This window comes from Sparus aurata, chromosome 8 (assembly GCF_900880675.1).
Source record: "Sparus aurata chromosome 8, fSpaAur1.1, whole genome shotgun sequence".
Classification (NCBI taxonomy): domain Eukaryota; kingdom Metazoa; phylum Chordata; class Actinopteri; order Spariformes; family Sparidae; genus Sparus; species Sparus aurata.
The window spans coordinates 14,283,502-14,299,394 of NC_044194.1; the positions used below are offsets into that span (position 1 = coordinate 14,283,502).

General features: G+C 39.8%; 1 protein-coding gene across 2 annotated transcripts; it reads right to left on the reverse strand.

Annotated features, from left to right (window-relative positions):
• Positions 1-667: 667 nt before the first annotated feature.
• cep152 (centrosomal protein 152) lies at positions 668-15,440 on the reverse strand. Of its 2 annotated transcripts, XM_030427144.1 has the most exons (28): positions 14,860-15,440; positions 14,580-14,699; positions 12,123-12,232; positions 11,942-12,002; positions 11,522-11,857; positions 11,167-11,317; positions 10,383-10,523; positions 9,695-9,834; positions 9,065-9,265; positions 8,775-8,922; positions 8,517-8,608; positions 8,253-8,416; positions 7,943-8,144; positions 7,531-7,635; positions 7,314-7,444; positions 6,841-6,969; positions 6,620-6,755; positions 6,175-6,360; positions 5,834-6,094; positions 5,494-5,625; positions 4,739-5,392; positions 4,295-4,370; positions 3,456-3,620; positions 3,262-3,346; positions 3,086-3,168; positions 2,686-2,842; positions 2,495-2,598; positions 668-2,406 (listed from the first exon to the last, which is right to left on the reverse strand). In XM_030427144.1, the coding sequence occupies exons 2-28, from the start codon at positions 14,664-14,666 to the stop codon at positions 1,604-1,606; spliced, it is 5,040 nt and encodes a 1,679-aa protein (XP_030283004.1). In that variant the 5' UTR covers positions 14,667-14,699; positions 14,860-15,440; the 3' UTR covers positions 668-1,603. The 2 variants fall into 2 exon arrangements, with proteins under 2 accessions (XP_030283004.1, XP_030283003.1); XM_030427143.1 differs by having other exon boundaries at positions 2,495-2,842.
• Between the last annotated feature and the right edge of the window lie 453 nt (positions 15,441-15,893).

Genomic DNA, 15,893 nt, shown 5'->3' on the forward strand with positions numbered 1-15,893 from the left:
AGAATGTATGGAAGCTCATTTCCACCAGCTGAAGACAAAAAGATCTGATCAAATGTTAAGCTTTTACTTTTTAATCAAGGCTAATCCCATGATAGATCAGAATCATGCCATAAACAGTCAAAATTGTTAGAAAATAAGTAGTAATAAAGGAGATAAAAAGTTGAAATCACGTGATAAATTCACCTTTTAACACATCGTTTTGACTTTTTATCTCCCAATTCCTATTTTTACTTAGAATTTTCTCCTTTTTTTCGCAGTGATTTTGCCATCACGCCTATTCCTTTTACTTGCGATTACTCTTGCTGGCTTTCTTGTGTCCTTCCTGTGTTAGACTCGGCTGCTATGCGTTTGGTTTGACTACTGAGTTTTCATTCTGTAATATTGTCTTCCTGAGTTTCCTGCTATTTCTTAATTGTCAAGGCACACGAATACAGAATACTGTACGTGCTCACTTGTTTGGTTCCTTCTTCCAAATAATAAGAAACTAGGAATAGTGAAAAAACCATAGAAGAACAGGGAGAGAGGCTGAGAGTTGAGACGCAATTAATGGTTATTTCCGTTATGAAAAGTCAGATTATTGGGGCGATATTCTGCCACCATGTTTCTGACCACAGGATTTACTACAGAGGCTCAGCTCTCATACAACCAATACAATATTCCTTCTTAGTTTGCAATAAGATAACATTTATTAAAATTTATTAAAACAATATATAAAAACAATTTATAATCTATGCACAGCATATCTCAATGTCATATAAGAAAGTTCAAATATAAAAACACAGACGCACTGGAACCTAAATCCTCCTGACCCCAGAAGAGAGAGTGAGATAAGCTGTACATGAATCTTATTTCGCGCTCACTTTTGTGCTGCCAATATCTCTTATTCAGCTTGTCACAAGTTAACAATTACAGGTTGGGCAGAGTTATGACCTTTACCCTGAAAACATTTTAAGTGAGAAAAGAGGAAAAAAAACACTGACATGTCCGAGAAGCAAAAACGGTGGTGTTTGTTAATCATAACTCACACCTTTCTTTAAAAAAAAAAACAAGAAAAAAAAACACCTTTACACAGATGTCTTTTTTTCTTTGAGGCTGCAAGAACTGCAGCTAAATTTTTAAAGCTAGACTGAAATGTGAGAAGGAATGTGAGAGGTCAAAAGAGACAAACAAACATTTACAGAACTAAATGTTCTGCTGTTTAAGTCAATATCTTGTCTGCGGCGAGGTTATACAGACCAGAGAAAGACAAAATGTAACAGAGTTAAGGCACTAGTTTTGATATTTTGTGAAAAATGTATACCATCTTGTTGAGCGTTAAATGAGAAGACTGATCTCAGTAGTATGTAGAGTTTAATAAGTGGTGTTTCAGTCTCTATGCTAAAGTAAGCTAAACATTTTCTGGCTGTAGCTTCAAATTTACTCCACAGACATGAGCTCCTTTCATCTCAAATCAGCAAAGCAAATAATTTCCCAATATGTCAAACTCTTCCTTAAACAATGTTAACATAACACACAAACACGAGACTATGACTGTTCTACATCATGTAAACTTTATACACTCTTCTAAAAGGCACTACTCAGTGAGGGAACTGAAACTGTCAGGTCATTTCTGTTGGTAGAATGGACTATCAAAGCCGCTGTCCTGCTGCCGCTGTCTCAGCTCGGAGAACAGAGGCCTTAAACAAACTCCATGCTGCTTCTCAGCCTCAGAACCAGGAGTGGGCTCTCTGTGTGTGCTCATCTTTGCATGGTTCAAGGTCTGGGTGTGAGGCGTCTTCTTGGCAATTTCATTATAAACAGTCACGTCAGAAAAATCTGGGGTGAGGCCACCAAACTCTCCCAGGTCACTGTCGGATGCAGCAGAGACAGAGAACGGCTTAACTGGTTCGACTTTCCTTCCCGAGTAGGAGAGTCTGGAAACCTGGAAGCCCGTGTCTGAGTCACTGCTGGTCACACTCCAGTCAGTGCATTTCTCATCTCTGACAGGAGCCTCCTGGATGAGGAAGGGTTTGTTCTTTCGTTCAGAGTTGGGCTTGTTGTCCACTCCCTGCAGGTACAGCTCTCTGTTTTTACTCCTCACAGACACATTGACAAAATCTACCTGGGATGGTGAAGTCATCTCTTGGGAAGGTTTGTAAGAGCGGAGGTGTTTGTGAGCAGCTGATTGGGGTTTCAGCCCTGCATCCGCTGTGGACGCCTCCTTCCCAGAAGCAGAAACGTCCTGGTGATTCAAAGGTTTAGTCCTTGCTGCAGCAATTTTTTTCTGCTCTGAATCAGCAGAAGTCCTTTCCCTGTTTGATCTCTCCTCTGGCCTTATTTCAGGAAGCTCAGGAAGCTCAGGAAGCATTGATGGGTTATCACTGAAACCTACGTTTCCACCTGAAGGTAACACAGCCGGCAAACCACCTGCCAATACAAACCACCAGTTTACACCACATTGATATTGTGAAACAAACACAAATTCGACAGTAGAGCAGTTCTGAACAGGACTCACTTTGTAAACTGAAGTTCTTTACAGATTTACTTTTGATAGGCGTCTCCAGCACTTTAGCCATAGCCGCCAGCTTGCTCGCTGCATTCATTATTTTCTTCTCAGCCCTGCAGAGGACAGAAAGATCAGTACAATTAGCCTGAGGAGCCATGATGAAGCAAGCAAACAAGTTTAGAACAATTATGACTTCTTGCCCCGTAGTCTTTCCTCTGTCCTCCAGTAACTCCTGCAGACAGGTCAAATAATAGCGCCGCATCTTTCTGGCGGTGTCCTGCCTTTCCCTCTGCACCTCCTTGCGGATCATTTCGGCTGCTCGCTGCCGGCTCTCCTGGAGGTAACGCAGCATGTCTCCTGCCATATTAGACACTGTTATGATCTGTGCTTTTCACTTCACACGAATGAGAACTTGATTTGGTGACATTTGATGCAAAAACACGCTTACCTGCATCAAAAGTAACAAATAGATTATATGGTACAGAACATCATCTATGGTGCAGAAACATGAATCAAAGCTATTGATCGTTAAAAATGAAAAATAGTAAGTTGGAATCCTTAAATTCACACAGGTATATCAAAGTCAGCACCATTACCAACCTCTGATCTTCTCTACAGTCACCAGGTATTGCTGCTTCATCTCCTCGAGTCCTTGCTGAAGACTTTGCTGGTTTTCAGAACTCCTGTAAACAAGAGCATTTAATTATCTAGCACAGTTTTATCGTTGCTTATTATCGTGTTGACAAACTTGGCATGTAACAATAGATGACACAAACCCTGAGGATTCTTTGGCCCTCTTCACTTCTTCTAGCTGCAGCAAATGCTCCTCCTTTGCCTTCTGTAGGCTGCTCTCATGCTCATCTACAATAAACAGTGTTGTAGACGATCAACACAGACATACAGATATGGTGCAGTTTGAGTCAGTTTATTCAAATAACATTTAAGGAACATTTTTCTTCCGGTAAAATACCTTTCAACTGCTGCAGGGCAGTTTTGTGCTCTCGAACGCTGTGCTGCAGTTGTCGACAGGCTTTCTCTAAGTGTCTCTGGAGCTCCTGATTCTTCTTCTGCAGCTTACTTACAGTCTCAGCACACTCCTTCCTACAACGACCTTGATCCTTCCGCTGGGAAGAGTCTAGAGGACAGTAGAGAAAAAAATCATCATGTAAACTTGTCAACAGGCACATAATATAGTCTAACCAAAACAAGTAATACTGCATGTTATATGAATTTAAGATTCTATCATGCTCAGCTAGAGATGGGACAATACAAGACTTCTCTGCAGATGATAAAAACTCTCCGACAGCTTTTTCAATACACTCATGAAGATATTCATGATTATCCAAATAATAGAAATTCACCAGAATCAACTTAGCTGATCTACATAACAAAGTCTGGCACAGATTTCCTAATTTAATTGGAATTACCAACTCTTTCCAGTCATTCCAAAATCCTAACCTTGTAACCATTGCTGAGGCCTAGGCTTGATTATTGTATCCCTCACAAACAAAATAAAAAATAAAAAGCAAATGTACGTAAATACTTTGGATTCAAAACTAAAGTGTGACTAAATGTGTTTGCCTCTTGAACAACCCCCAATTTGCACTATAAACTCTATGACCAACATCAAGTTCTGTTCTCTGAACAGTTTTGTTTGTTTTCATGAAAAAAAGGATGTTAACTTAAAAAAAAAAATGTCTGATGGATTTTGTAATTTTAAACATTTTAAGCAAATATTGATGATATCATGACATGAAATCTTAATATTGTTGCAGCTTAGTGAAGAGACAATAAGAGCATGTTACAAACTTTGCATTCTGTCCATTTCTCTCTCATGTTGTTGCTGTGTTTCTTTTAACACACGGCACAGTCTGTCCTCACTCATCTGCAGAGACATCAATGAAAAGCCATAAAGGAAAAAGCCACTCAGAAACATTGTACCACAGTAAACACAGAATATAATAAAAACAGCACATTCAGACAAAAGTTCATTTTAAACTACATCATGTCATCATGGGAGTACTTAAATAAAGGAAAAGGACAGGCTGGGAGATTGTGGGGGGCAGCATTTTTTCCCCCTTCTTGCTATCATTGTAAACTCAACTGGGGTTGGATGTAATCATTTGCTATGAGTACTTGTGTTGCAACCCAGTTACCTTATCCTTCTGTAACCGAGTAGATGGATCACTGAGCAGAGCCAATCATTCATGATAATCACTTTATCTTAAAACAATAAATTAAATTATAACTCACTTTTTTCCACTGCTTCTTAGCTTGATTAACTGCTCTGTTGACTATGTCTCTGCAGGATGTTCTGAGAATTTGTGTTATTGCGCCCTCTGACGTGGACTCGCTAGTACTCCTGATGTCTCCAGCGCCCTGCTGATCTGTTTTGGGATCCCTGAGAAGTTGTGTCTGGACCTCTGCCAGACTAGTCCGAAGCTCTGCTCGTAATTCATCTCTCATCTGCAGTCTCTGGGCCTGCTCCTTCTCTGCATACTGACATCTCCATTCCTCCTCTCGGGCTCCAAGATTCTGTTGTAGTTTGGCCTCCATCTGCAGGAGCAGCTCCTTCTTTTCGAGGTCTGAGTCCTCTCTGGCCTGCTGCAAAGCCTGCTCCAGCTTCCTGCGCTGTTCTTGGAGCTTGGTTTGGTACACCTGCTCACTGCGGACCTGGATGGCAGAGATCTCCTGTTGTTTGTCTCGGTTCCAGGCCGCTCTTGCTCCAGCCAGCTCAGCCTTCAGCAGGGCAGCCTGCTCTCTCCTCACTTGCTCTAGCCGAGTCTGGAGAGCTGCCACCTCCTCTTGGAGCTCCTCCACTTTCTGGGATCCTGAGCTCTGTTCCTCAAGCTGGTTCTTTTGCTTCTTAAGCCACTGCCCCTCTGCCTCCCTCAGGGCCTTGGACACCTGACACATACATTTAAAAATAGATCCAACATTAATAAAAAAGAAAAGCCAATTTACAGCAGTTCTATTTTCAGACTCACAAAAATTACACCACATCTTACCTGTTGTTCTGTCTGTTTTTCTTGTAGTTCTTCCCATTTCTCCCTCTCTGTTTGGAGAGAGGCTTGGTAGTCTGGTAATGAGGTCAAATCTTCAATCCAGCGATTGTAGGCCCTCGTTACTGCACCTTCGACCTGAAAACACCAGCACATTTATATTAATGTCCACTTCTGATTAAGTCAACTCCTGATGAAGGGAAGAAATAGAGCATGTTGGAGAACTGGTGTGCGATATAAGGGGGAAGAAAATCTAAATGTCTGAGAATTGGTGCCACTTATAAAAACGTATAGTAAAGGCACTTGGGCTATCTAGCCCAATTTTTTTAAAGTAAACCCCACTGACCTGTTTGGCCATGTCATCGAGGTGTTTCTCGTGTAGCTCTCTCTGGATCTGTTTCCTGGCTTCTTCCACAGCTTTGCGTTTGACCTTGTCAGCTTCCATCTGCAGCTGCTGTTTCTGGGCACTGAGCCTGAATTCAAGCTCCTCAACAGTAATCGTCCCACTGCTGGCCTCAATGTCATCTGCCTGACAGGATGCCTCAGCAGTCTCTCTGTGCTTCTCTCTCCTAGCATCCTCAAGCCTCTCGGCCCATGTCTTCTCCATCTACAAACAAACAGTACAAACTTTCAGGTCTGACATAAAATCACATTCAGGAGTTGAAGGAGCTGGACAAAGGATTTTACCTGTTGTAGTTCCTCTTTCCAAGAAGCCTTGGCCGAGGCTACGGCAGCGTCCACCTGCAGCTGGATCTCAATCTCTTTTTCTTTGGACCAGATAGCTTTGAGCTGGTTTATGGAGGCCTGATGCTGAGCCTCAAGCTCAGCCCTCAGCTTCTCCACAGCTGTATCACTCTCCTTACTCATGTTTTGCTAGGAACGAAAAGAAAATCCTAAATCATTCTCAGTAATCTAGTATTAGTAATCTATGTTGAATACAGGCATTTTCATAACTGCCAAAAAGCTTAAAACTACCTTAAACAACTGTTTAAACTGTAAAAATAAAAAATCATAATATTAATCAATTCCAAACCATTACTTGCAACATTGTATTTTGATATTTTCAATTATGTTTACAGCTTAAAGAGTATAAACAACTGCTTGTAAACACAATTTAATACCACACACACACCTCTTTTTCTTTGATCAAAGCCTCCTCCTTCTCCCTGTTGCGCATGTGTTCTTCCAGCGAGTCCTTCTCCTTGCAGACCGATAAGTAACACTCTTGCACGGCCAACATCTTATCATTGGCCTCAAACAGCTGGGTCCTGTGATGAAGTAATAAGAACTGTAAATGAGCCGCAAAGGTTTCCAGATAACTGAAATTTTCAGTGGCCCGTGCAGAGGACTCACTGTAACTGCTGGAGCTGCTGCTGGTGCTGTTCAGTCAGCTGTTCAATGTGAGCGTCATGTTCCAGCATGAGCTCTGTGCGGATCTGGTTCACCACGTCGTCCCTGTACTGCTGATGTATGCGCTCAGATCTCAATGAAGAAACACAAACATGTATTAGAATAGCGGCTGATTAATTAACCGAAATATTATCAAAATGGCAAGATAATTGACAAGATGAGAATTGTGAGACAAGAAAGCAGATTTTGACAAAGGTCCTGTAGAGATGTCCTGGCCTACAAATCTTATTCTTCAGATGTAAGAAAATGAAAATTGTGAAACAAAAATGATAATTTCCACTAATTGTGAATCATATTACCATCTTTATATCTGTCAAAAATAATCTTAATACAGTGTTGTGTAGCGATAATAGGAATACTATTATTTAAGGTAAAGAAACATTGAATATAATCTTACTCCCTCCTTTGTGTCTTACCTCTCAGATGCCTCCTGCTTCTCTTTGTCCAGCTCCTGGATCATCTCCCTCATCTTGCTGCAAAGCTCCCCGTTTGCAGACCTCACCTTCTCCTCACTCTGTTTCAGCTCCTTATTCTTCTTTTCTAACAACTAGAGTTTAGATAGAACACTAATGAATATTTACTTACAGTCAAAAGAAAAGGACATGATTAATGTGAAAATAAACTCAGAACAACCTCCACTTGTTCCTGCAAGTGTCGTTTGTCTTCCTGTAGTCTAAATAACTCTTCCTGAGATTCTCCAGTGATATCTAGATGTTTCATCCGGCTGGACTCTCTGACCTGTGAACAAAGATTCTGTGTTTTACAGCCATTCAATTTCTTACTTTTTATTCATGCATTTATTCACGAGTTTTATTATTGACACATAACATTGACAATAGCTTTTAATATTGTTTGTTTTCTTTCGTATATCACTGCTGAATACTTTACAATTTTTTGGCAAGAAACACGCATATAAAACATATTAATCCTTTTACCTCCCCTTTTCTGGAATTAGAAATCAAATGGGTCAAACTCTCTTATTCTAAATAAAAGCCATGAGATTGTTTGTATAAGCACAGCATTAAAGCTTGTGTCGGGCCCTTACCGAAGAGCTGAGCTTGGCGTCATCTAACTTGGTCTGCAGCTCATTCACTCGAACCTGACAGAGATGGAGCTCCTCATGCAGCTGACTGATCTTCTGCCGCTTCCCCTTCAGACTACACAGACAGCGCTGCATCTCCACTCGCAGCAAACGCATAGCTTCATCTTTGGGCAGTTTGGAGTCTGACAGGTGAGCCAGGGCAGTACTGAAAACAGGTCAGGTTAGATTTTGAGGATTATTGATAGAAGTGATGATAAGAAAGTAAAAAATCTACAAGGCACACAGAAAAAAAGGACACAGGATCACGGTGTACCTGTGAAGCAGGCCATTTTTCCTATTTGTTTTCTTTAATCCTAAATCCACACAGGATTCAGACAACTGGTTCTCCCAATCACTGCTCAGGTCTAATGCAATAACACCATGTTTCACAGCAGATTCGTACAGGGTGATCTGCTCCTTCAAATCAGCTAGATCCTCCTTCAGGATAAAAAAACAAAGAATCAAAAGTTTAAATCAAACAATTTAACGCACATACTTAATAGTAATAATGTTTTGAGAGTGGCATCAGAGAGCAAACCTGTAAGACTTTGTTCATGTTTTCACTCAGTGCCTTTGCTGACTGAGCCTGCTGTAGTTGGATTTGCATCTGAGTCGTCTCCTGCACTGAACCTGGAGAAAACAAAATCACAACAGAGAAGAAAACATTATTTGGAACTGAGTGAATTAAAAGTACACATTTCTCAATAATGTCCTGTGATTTCCTTCCAAAACAGATTTTATCATGTACATTAAAGAAAAACATGTGGCTGCAGTCTATATTCAACCCTTTGCTCACTTGTGTGCAGCAGCTTGGCACATTGCTGTTGACTCTCCTCCAAACGCTGAGTGAGGGCGTTGATGACTCTGGCTCTCTCCAGTTGCTCTTCTTCTCTCTGGCGCTCTAGCTGCTTCACCTGCTCTCGTAACCCTTGACAAACATCAATCTGGAAGCAACAGAACAACAGCACAGGAGCTCAGTATGTCTGCAGATGACTTAGATTCTATCAGGACATTATTATCTCATGGGGATAACTTGTTGATACATAAATTCAATTTCCCTTTGGTGCATCTTCTAACATTTCAGACCTGTTCGTTCAATGCCTGAGAGTTGGAGTCCAATTTCTGCTGTAGTGTCAACAGTGCAGCGTCATGCTGCTCCTTCATGACAGTGAGGTCTCTGTCATGCTGGTCCCGTGCTCTAGACAGGGTGTCAGAGCGACAAAGCTCCAACATCTGCCCCTTCATGCTATCCACGGCAGCCTCTGCCACCCTCTGCCTCTTTATGTTCTGAAAACAAAGCAAAACTACTGTAGACACTAAAAGACCACATCTGATATCAAAAGTTTCAATGTTGGCCTGTTTGAGTACACAATTCATTTATTTATGTTGTTTATTTCGGGCATGTCAATTCATAAACATCACATTTCATCATTGTTCAAATAATACAATACACATGGCCGAAAGGGAAAAGCGGGAGAAGCCAAAGCTTATCAAGTCCCGCCCCCATTACCCACAGGATAAAATCTTCATCCTGATCTTATGTTTTTCATAACATTGGAGTGAGGTATTTACATGATTTCATATCAGATTTGTTTATTTTTATTTGGTAAAGCAGACACTGTTTTTGTTTATTTCATGCTTACAGATAACCTAATGTATTGCAGACTGTTGTGTAGTTTGCTTTAAGCTTTAATCAAAAGCCAGTACACAACTTACCTCATGGTCCCTCTCCGTAAGGACCTTCACTTGCTGCTCCATTGCCTTCAATTTGTTTTGCATTTGAACCTCTCTCTCCTTGGCCTCTTCAACCAATCGACTTGATTCCTTTAGACTTACTGCTAGGCCATCTTTTTCATCTATTGATGAAAGAAAAATGATATCATGTTCACCTGGGCAGTACACCCAGTATGAGAACAAGGAAAAACAGAAAAAAAAGGCCAGCACAGGACCCACTGTGTTTTGTTGCAGATAGTGCAAGCTCTCTTAACAGCCACAAGGGGGCATTACTGCATACTATAAGTAATTGAAGACATATCTCATTTTATTTCCTCTTATCCATCTCAATATTTATCCAGAGCTTTGGCTGTTAAGGTCGCATCAGGAAAAACATAACATATTTGGAAATTATTTGTCAAACACAATAGTCAGACATAGTGAATAATTATTTTTTAAGAGACTGTCCTTTATAACTCTTGAAAATGTGCAGTGAATGATTTGATCGTTCAAAGTAATTTCCACAATAGCCTAAATGTATGCTTTTAAATGTATGTAAGAAACGGGAATAACATTCAACAATTACAAAGTATTACAAACTCTGTATAATCCAATTTCTTGTCATAGGCTTTAAACTGAAATAAACAGCACTTCCCACCCCTCATTTGTATGCAAACTGTTTGGCACATACCTTTGGCAATGGCTAACTGATGCTCGACGTATCTCATATTCCGCCGTGAATCCTCTAGTTTTCGCTCCACGTCTTCAATCTGCCTCCGCTGTGCTTTGTTTAAAATCTGCAGCTGGGCAAGCTGCTCCCTATCTGCCGTTTCTGAAACGCAGGACAAAATGTATATTAATTACATCAATCACTTTACCTTAATTAAACAGTGTGAAGGCATTTTAACATTCAGCAAAGAGAGTGAAAGTGATACAATTACACTTAAGGTTCTGGCTTCATAGTGTTAATAAGTACAAATGAGCAAGGGTCCTGTTTCATGTCTTAATGGATAATAAAATCTGAAGAAGTATTGAGTGTATTAAGGCTGTTTCAGTAACTCACCAGTGACTATGAAAATGACACTTTTCTTGCAGTCTGGTTGAATTGATCCTTTCATGACACAACAATCTTACAGGTATATTTCTACACAGGGATTTTTACATTTTCTCAAAGTCTCTTTATTAACAAAATACTGAACCCATGTTTCTAGTCAGATTACTGTCCAGGAGCTCAGGGTGAATTTGTGTTGTCTTGAAGATGATGAAATTTTATACTGAATTAACACTTTGCTAATCTGAAACAACACCGTTAAACTGTGATAACGTTCCTGATATTTGTAGTTTATATGGCTGGTACATGGACCAATGCAGCTCATTACTCTCAATTATCTTCAACTATAATAGATTTGTTATTTACATGTCACTATATTAATGTGCCATCAGTCCAGCAGCGAAATTAAGTGTGTGAGACTTACGTTGTGTGGAGTCAAGGAATTCTCTTTGCAAATGGTCCAGTTGACCTTGGTGAACAGCTTGTGAGTTAAACATCTTTGGCTGATGAGGACTGTAGCTGGCCTTGTACTGATCCATTACTCTGTTCCCCTGTACATGCTGATGACTGGTGGTCTGTCAGATAAAAACACGTTAACTTCAAATTATTCAAGAAAGGGGGGGGGGACACACAGAGAAGAGTATCTGAAATAAAATGTAAAAATATAAATAAAAAATAATTGACAATAGACAGCAGCATATCAGTGCAATGAACCATCAACAACAGTGCTGATATTTTAGTATTCTGGAGTACCAAAATAGACCAAAAATAAAACTCACTTGAAAATGGTTGCTGGCACCGTTTTGGTCCCCGTAGTTTGGGTTGTTTCTGCGTCCTCCTTCTCCATTGTACACTACACCATTATTAGCGTCTTGAGGGTACTGTTTAGTCTCATACTCGTCCGTGGAGAAATCACTGGTCTCTGCTGATTTTTCTGTGCCCATGTTGGTGTATGTATAATCTCCCTGAGTGAACTGATGGTCCTGTGATTGCTGGTTCCACACATGAGGCAGAGGCTGACTTTGGGGGTGACTCCGATGTCCATTGACCTGAGCGGCACCATCCTCATAACTGTACTCGTCATGAGAGTGTTGATCATAGTCAACCTCATAGTTCTTCAGAGAGACATTGACAGTAATTAGTGACTGACTATACTTCCTTTATAAATTAAGAAGACAAAAACAGTGGTAACAACCTACCTGTTCATGAGAGGTTGGCCTTGGATGAGCTGACCATTGCTGAGTCCACGTGGACTGTGGGCTGAGTAGCAAAAAAGGTTAATTTTATTAATAGGCAATCAGATATGTATGAGATTGAAATCACACCAAGAGTTCTCCAAATCTTAGATTACAAATGCGTCAAAGGCAACATGTGTTTTACCTGTTGCCAGTTTTTTTATTGCTGCAGGGAGAGTACTCCAGCTCTGGGGAGGAGGAGTCCCGACTGTCCTCCAGCATGTCATCAGGCAGGTCTGTGAGCAGCTTTTGCAGCTGTGGGGAAAAAAAAGAAGAAAAGAAAAAAATCACATGGAAATGAGTCATGAAGGTTGCTATGCAACCAAGCAGTAAAATAACACAGATTGGAAAAGAACTGCACAGCGAAAAAACCCTGACAGCCTGAGAGAAGCACATGTCAGGGGCAACATTAGTAATTATTTAAAACTCATTAGTCCTAACAATGAGTTTAAACAAAATTCTAACTTCTTCAAAGGAATATGGCTCAGGGTAGTCGACAAAAACATTTTACGCTGATTTTAGTGTTCCTGATCATTTTATTTGTGTGTCACTTTAAAGTATGTCCACAACATTTCAAAACACTGATCTATTAATCATTTAAGTTGTCAGGCTAGAATTTCCAACTTTCACTAGTTCAAGCTTCCTAAATGTCAAGATTTGTCAAGTAATAACGGTCATCATTAGTTGCTTTCCTATATGAAATAAAGCTCCATTGTATAATACGCTAAATGTTCTTTTGGTCGAGAAAATCAAACACAAACTGAGAAACAAAACATCGACAAACAAATGTTTCTGTCATAACATCTCAGCTCTTAAAGACACAAAACAACAATGCATATACTCCTCTGTGTCAGTAACAGATTGAACAGATTTACAACCAGCCATGTGTGATAGAACAAAGCAGAGCCAGCTGGACTTACTTCCCACAAGGACTGTTGAATATTCCTCAAATCCTCCACTGTGTCCACAACCAAAGGACCCATATTATCCTTTCTACACATTTAACAAAGATTGAGGAGGAACTCCTGTTTCAGCTGTTAAGCCACACGATAACCTCCTAGCCTAATCTTTCTGCAGAGAGGACCTTCTGTATGAAGCATGCAAAGTGTGCCTGGCATGTTGTCGGCTCCCTGCGGTATTGCTCTGTTTTGCTCCCAAAGAACTCCATTGTTTAGACGAAACATATAGCAATGTTAACTGGAGCAGAAACATTCCAATTACTGGTGGCAAATATTTTACATAGGCAATGAAAAAAAAATCTTAGAATAAATATTCCCTCACAGTCCAATTCTTCTGATTATAGCAGTCCAAAGCATTCAGAAATAGTTTCTTCATGTTCACTATAACATCCAAGTGGAGTCAAGTGGAGAAACGAGGTGAGCTAATAGAGCAAAAGTAGGGAAATCACAGGGCAGAGCTGGTTTCTGTGTGACACACCTGGAGGAGGCCTTTTCACTGAGCCAATAATAGCTCAGGTTAACAGATTGTAGGGCGTTAGTAATAACACAGCATGCCTGTCTAATTGTGAAATAGGCCGTTCATTTGAAATTAAAATACTGCAAACCTCACATGCTTCCCCAACAACACTAAGTCGGAAAAACAAAAAAGAACATGACAAATACACTTGATGTTAAAAAGGGATCATGAATATTTTTGTAAATATACCAACATATTAATGTGAGACAAATAGTGCCTAAAGCTTTATACATATTTCAAAGCTCGGGAGGTAATTGAATACCTGTAACGGGATTACATAATTAGGATACAAAAAATTATTGGATTACAGATACATTCAGTAAAAAGGTCATTATAAAGACGATTACAATTTATAATAATGATGACACTCTAGTCTGTAACCCTGCACATGTGCACACACTACAATACCTCCAAATCTCAAACTCTGGTCTCATTAAACTAAATATACAAGTGTGTATCCTTAAAGAATACACACTTGTTATTAACATGAATTAAAGAAATCCTGTTGATTTTTCTTTTCTCTAGTCTTTGTATATGTTTGGTAATGAGGTAATCCAAGAATAACAGAAAAGTAATCAAGTAACATTGCTTTATCATTGTGATAGTTGGACTGTTTTGCTGACTACATCCTTTAAAGAGGTAATTAGTGACTGTCTCAGAATACATTTTTACAGTAAGACTCTCAAGCCTGCAACTAACAATTATTTTCAGTATTGATTAATCCTCAAATCAGATTCATGTTTAATTGATTCAATTACCCAAAATCTGTGATAATGCTCTTCACAACTTCCAAGAGCGAAAGTGACAACTTCAAATTGCATCCTTTTTCCAATGGTCAGTTTACATTTACATTTGCTGGACGCAGCATATGTTTTACATTTTTGGCTTTAAAAACTGATATAACAATTAAATAGTTGGCAACTACTTATCTTACTGACTAATCGATTATACTACTAATCGTTGCAGCTGTATTATCGTTACACAATATAGTTGTCCCGGGGACAACATATCAGAATCTGTCATCTGATATGTTGGATAAAGGATGTCTGCAAATGTAATGTAAATGCAACAGTAACGTCATCCAAACCATTTTACAATTCTGCAAAGATTAAAGTGTATAGCTTACCTCTTGCTCTCTTGCATAGTCCTCCTGGTCGTATTCCTCTTCATCATGCTGGGTTTGAAGAGCAGCACTGTCAAAATCAATAGACATGATGCAGAGCCTGCTGGTGTAGGTTAGGGGGCTCTGTGAGAGGGGAGAAATTACAAGTAAGTTAAGCAAGAAAGGTATCGCTGCGTTCGTTAAGTTAAATATAGGATCTCCGTTAACTTCTCTACAAGATGTCTCTAAGTTCTCTTCAGCACTGACTTGAACCCGTCAAAACAGACACGTAACTTGAACTTACCTGCTGGCATCAATGGGACAGATGTTTCTTTTAGTGAGGTTCTTAATCCTGTATTTAACGGTATTAACTGCTACTACTGTTTACATCGCAAAGCAGTGCCCCTAGCTAACCAGAGGTAGCCATGTTAGCTTGTTTTAGCCGCAACGAGCCCGACAAACATCCAAAAAGATGACCTGGCCATGCTTTGGAAAACCCTACAACAAACACGTTTGGTGAAAGGTGTAGATTCACTGACCCACGGACAAGTTTAGTGCCAGTTCGGGTGTAATTTTTGCCCAGCAGGTAACTTTGTGAGGTGAAAAGCTAACTCGGGCTAGCCAGTAGCACGTCCTCTTTAAGAGCAGGAGACTCGCCCACTTTGAAAACTCGCGCGCATTAGCAGCGCCAAACCACCGCAGGCAGAACACATACACAAACACACCGATATTAACACGAGTCGGGCTCACTACATTATATATTAACTCCCTAACAGGCGCATGAACTAGTTTCACATCCATTCACTGTTACAAGACCTACATGGTAGAAGCTATATCATAACCATTTTTGTTTTTGCTGAACTGAGAAGCTAATCGTGTCTCCATGGTAACAGCTTCTCTAGAGTTATGGGAAATGTAGTCCCCGTCTTCGCTAGAAAAACGAAGCTAAGGGTTGAAGTCTCAAAGAAAATTTCAATAATTTCACTTCTTTTAAGATTGATTTAAATACATGTAATTAATTAAGCATGTGTTCATTTTGACATCTTTTATTCACAACATAACAGTGGCAGTCACACAAAAATATAATAAATCACCCTCCCAATAAAAATCAAGCCACCACGAGTACCCAGTGATTTCCATTTAGTTATTAAAATCCAGTTTCTTCGCCTTTTTGTTCTTTAAATCTTAAATGACAGTGCCAGTCTGTGTGCGATTGACTATAACATGATAGATTCGTGATTTTTAGTCGGCAATTTTCGAAGGGTTTAAATGCAAAAAACAATAATTCCGCTTGAATTATATTTTTCGCGCATTCCAATCAAACTGATGTTGCGTTGT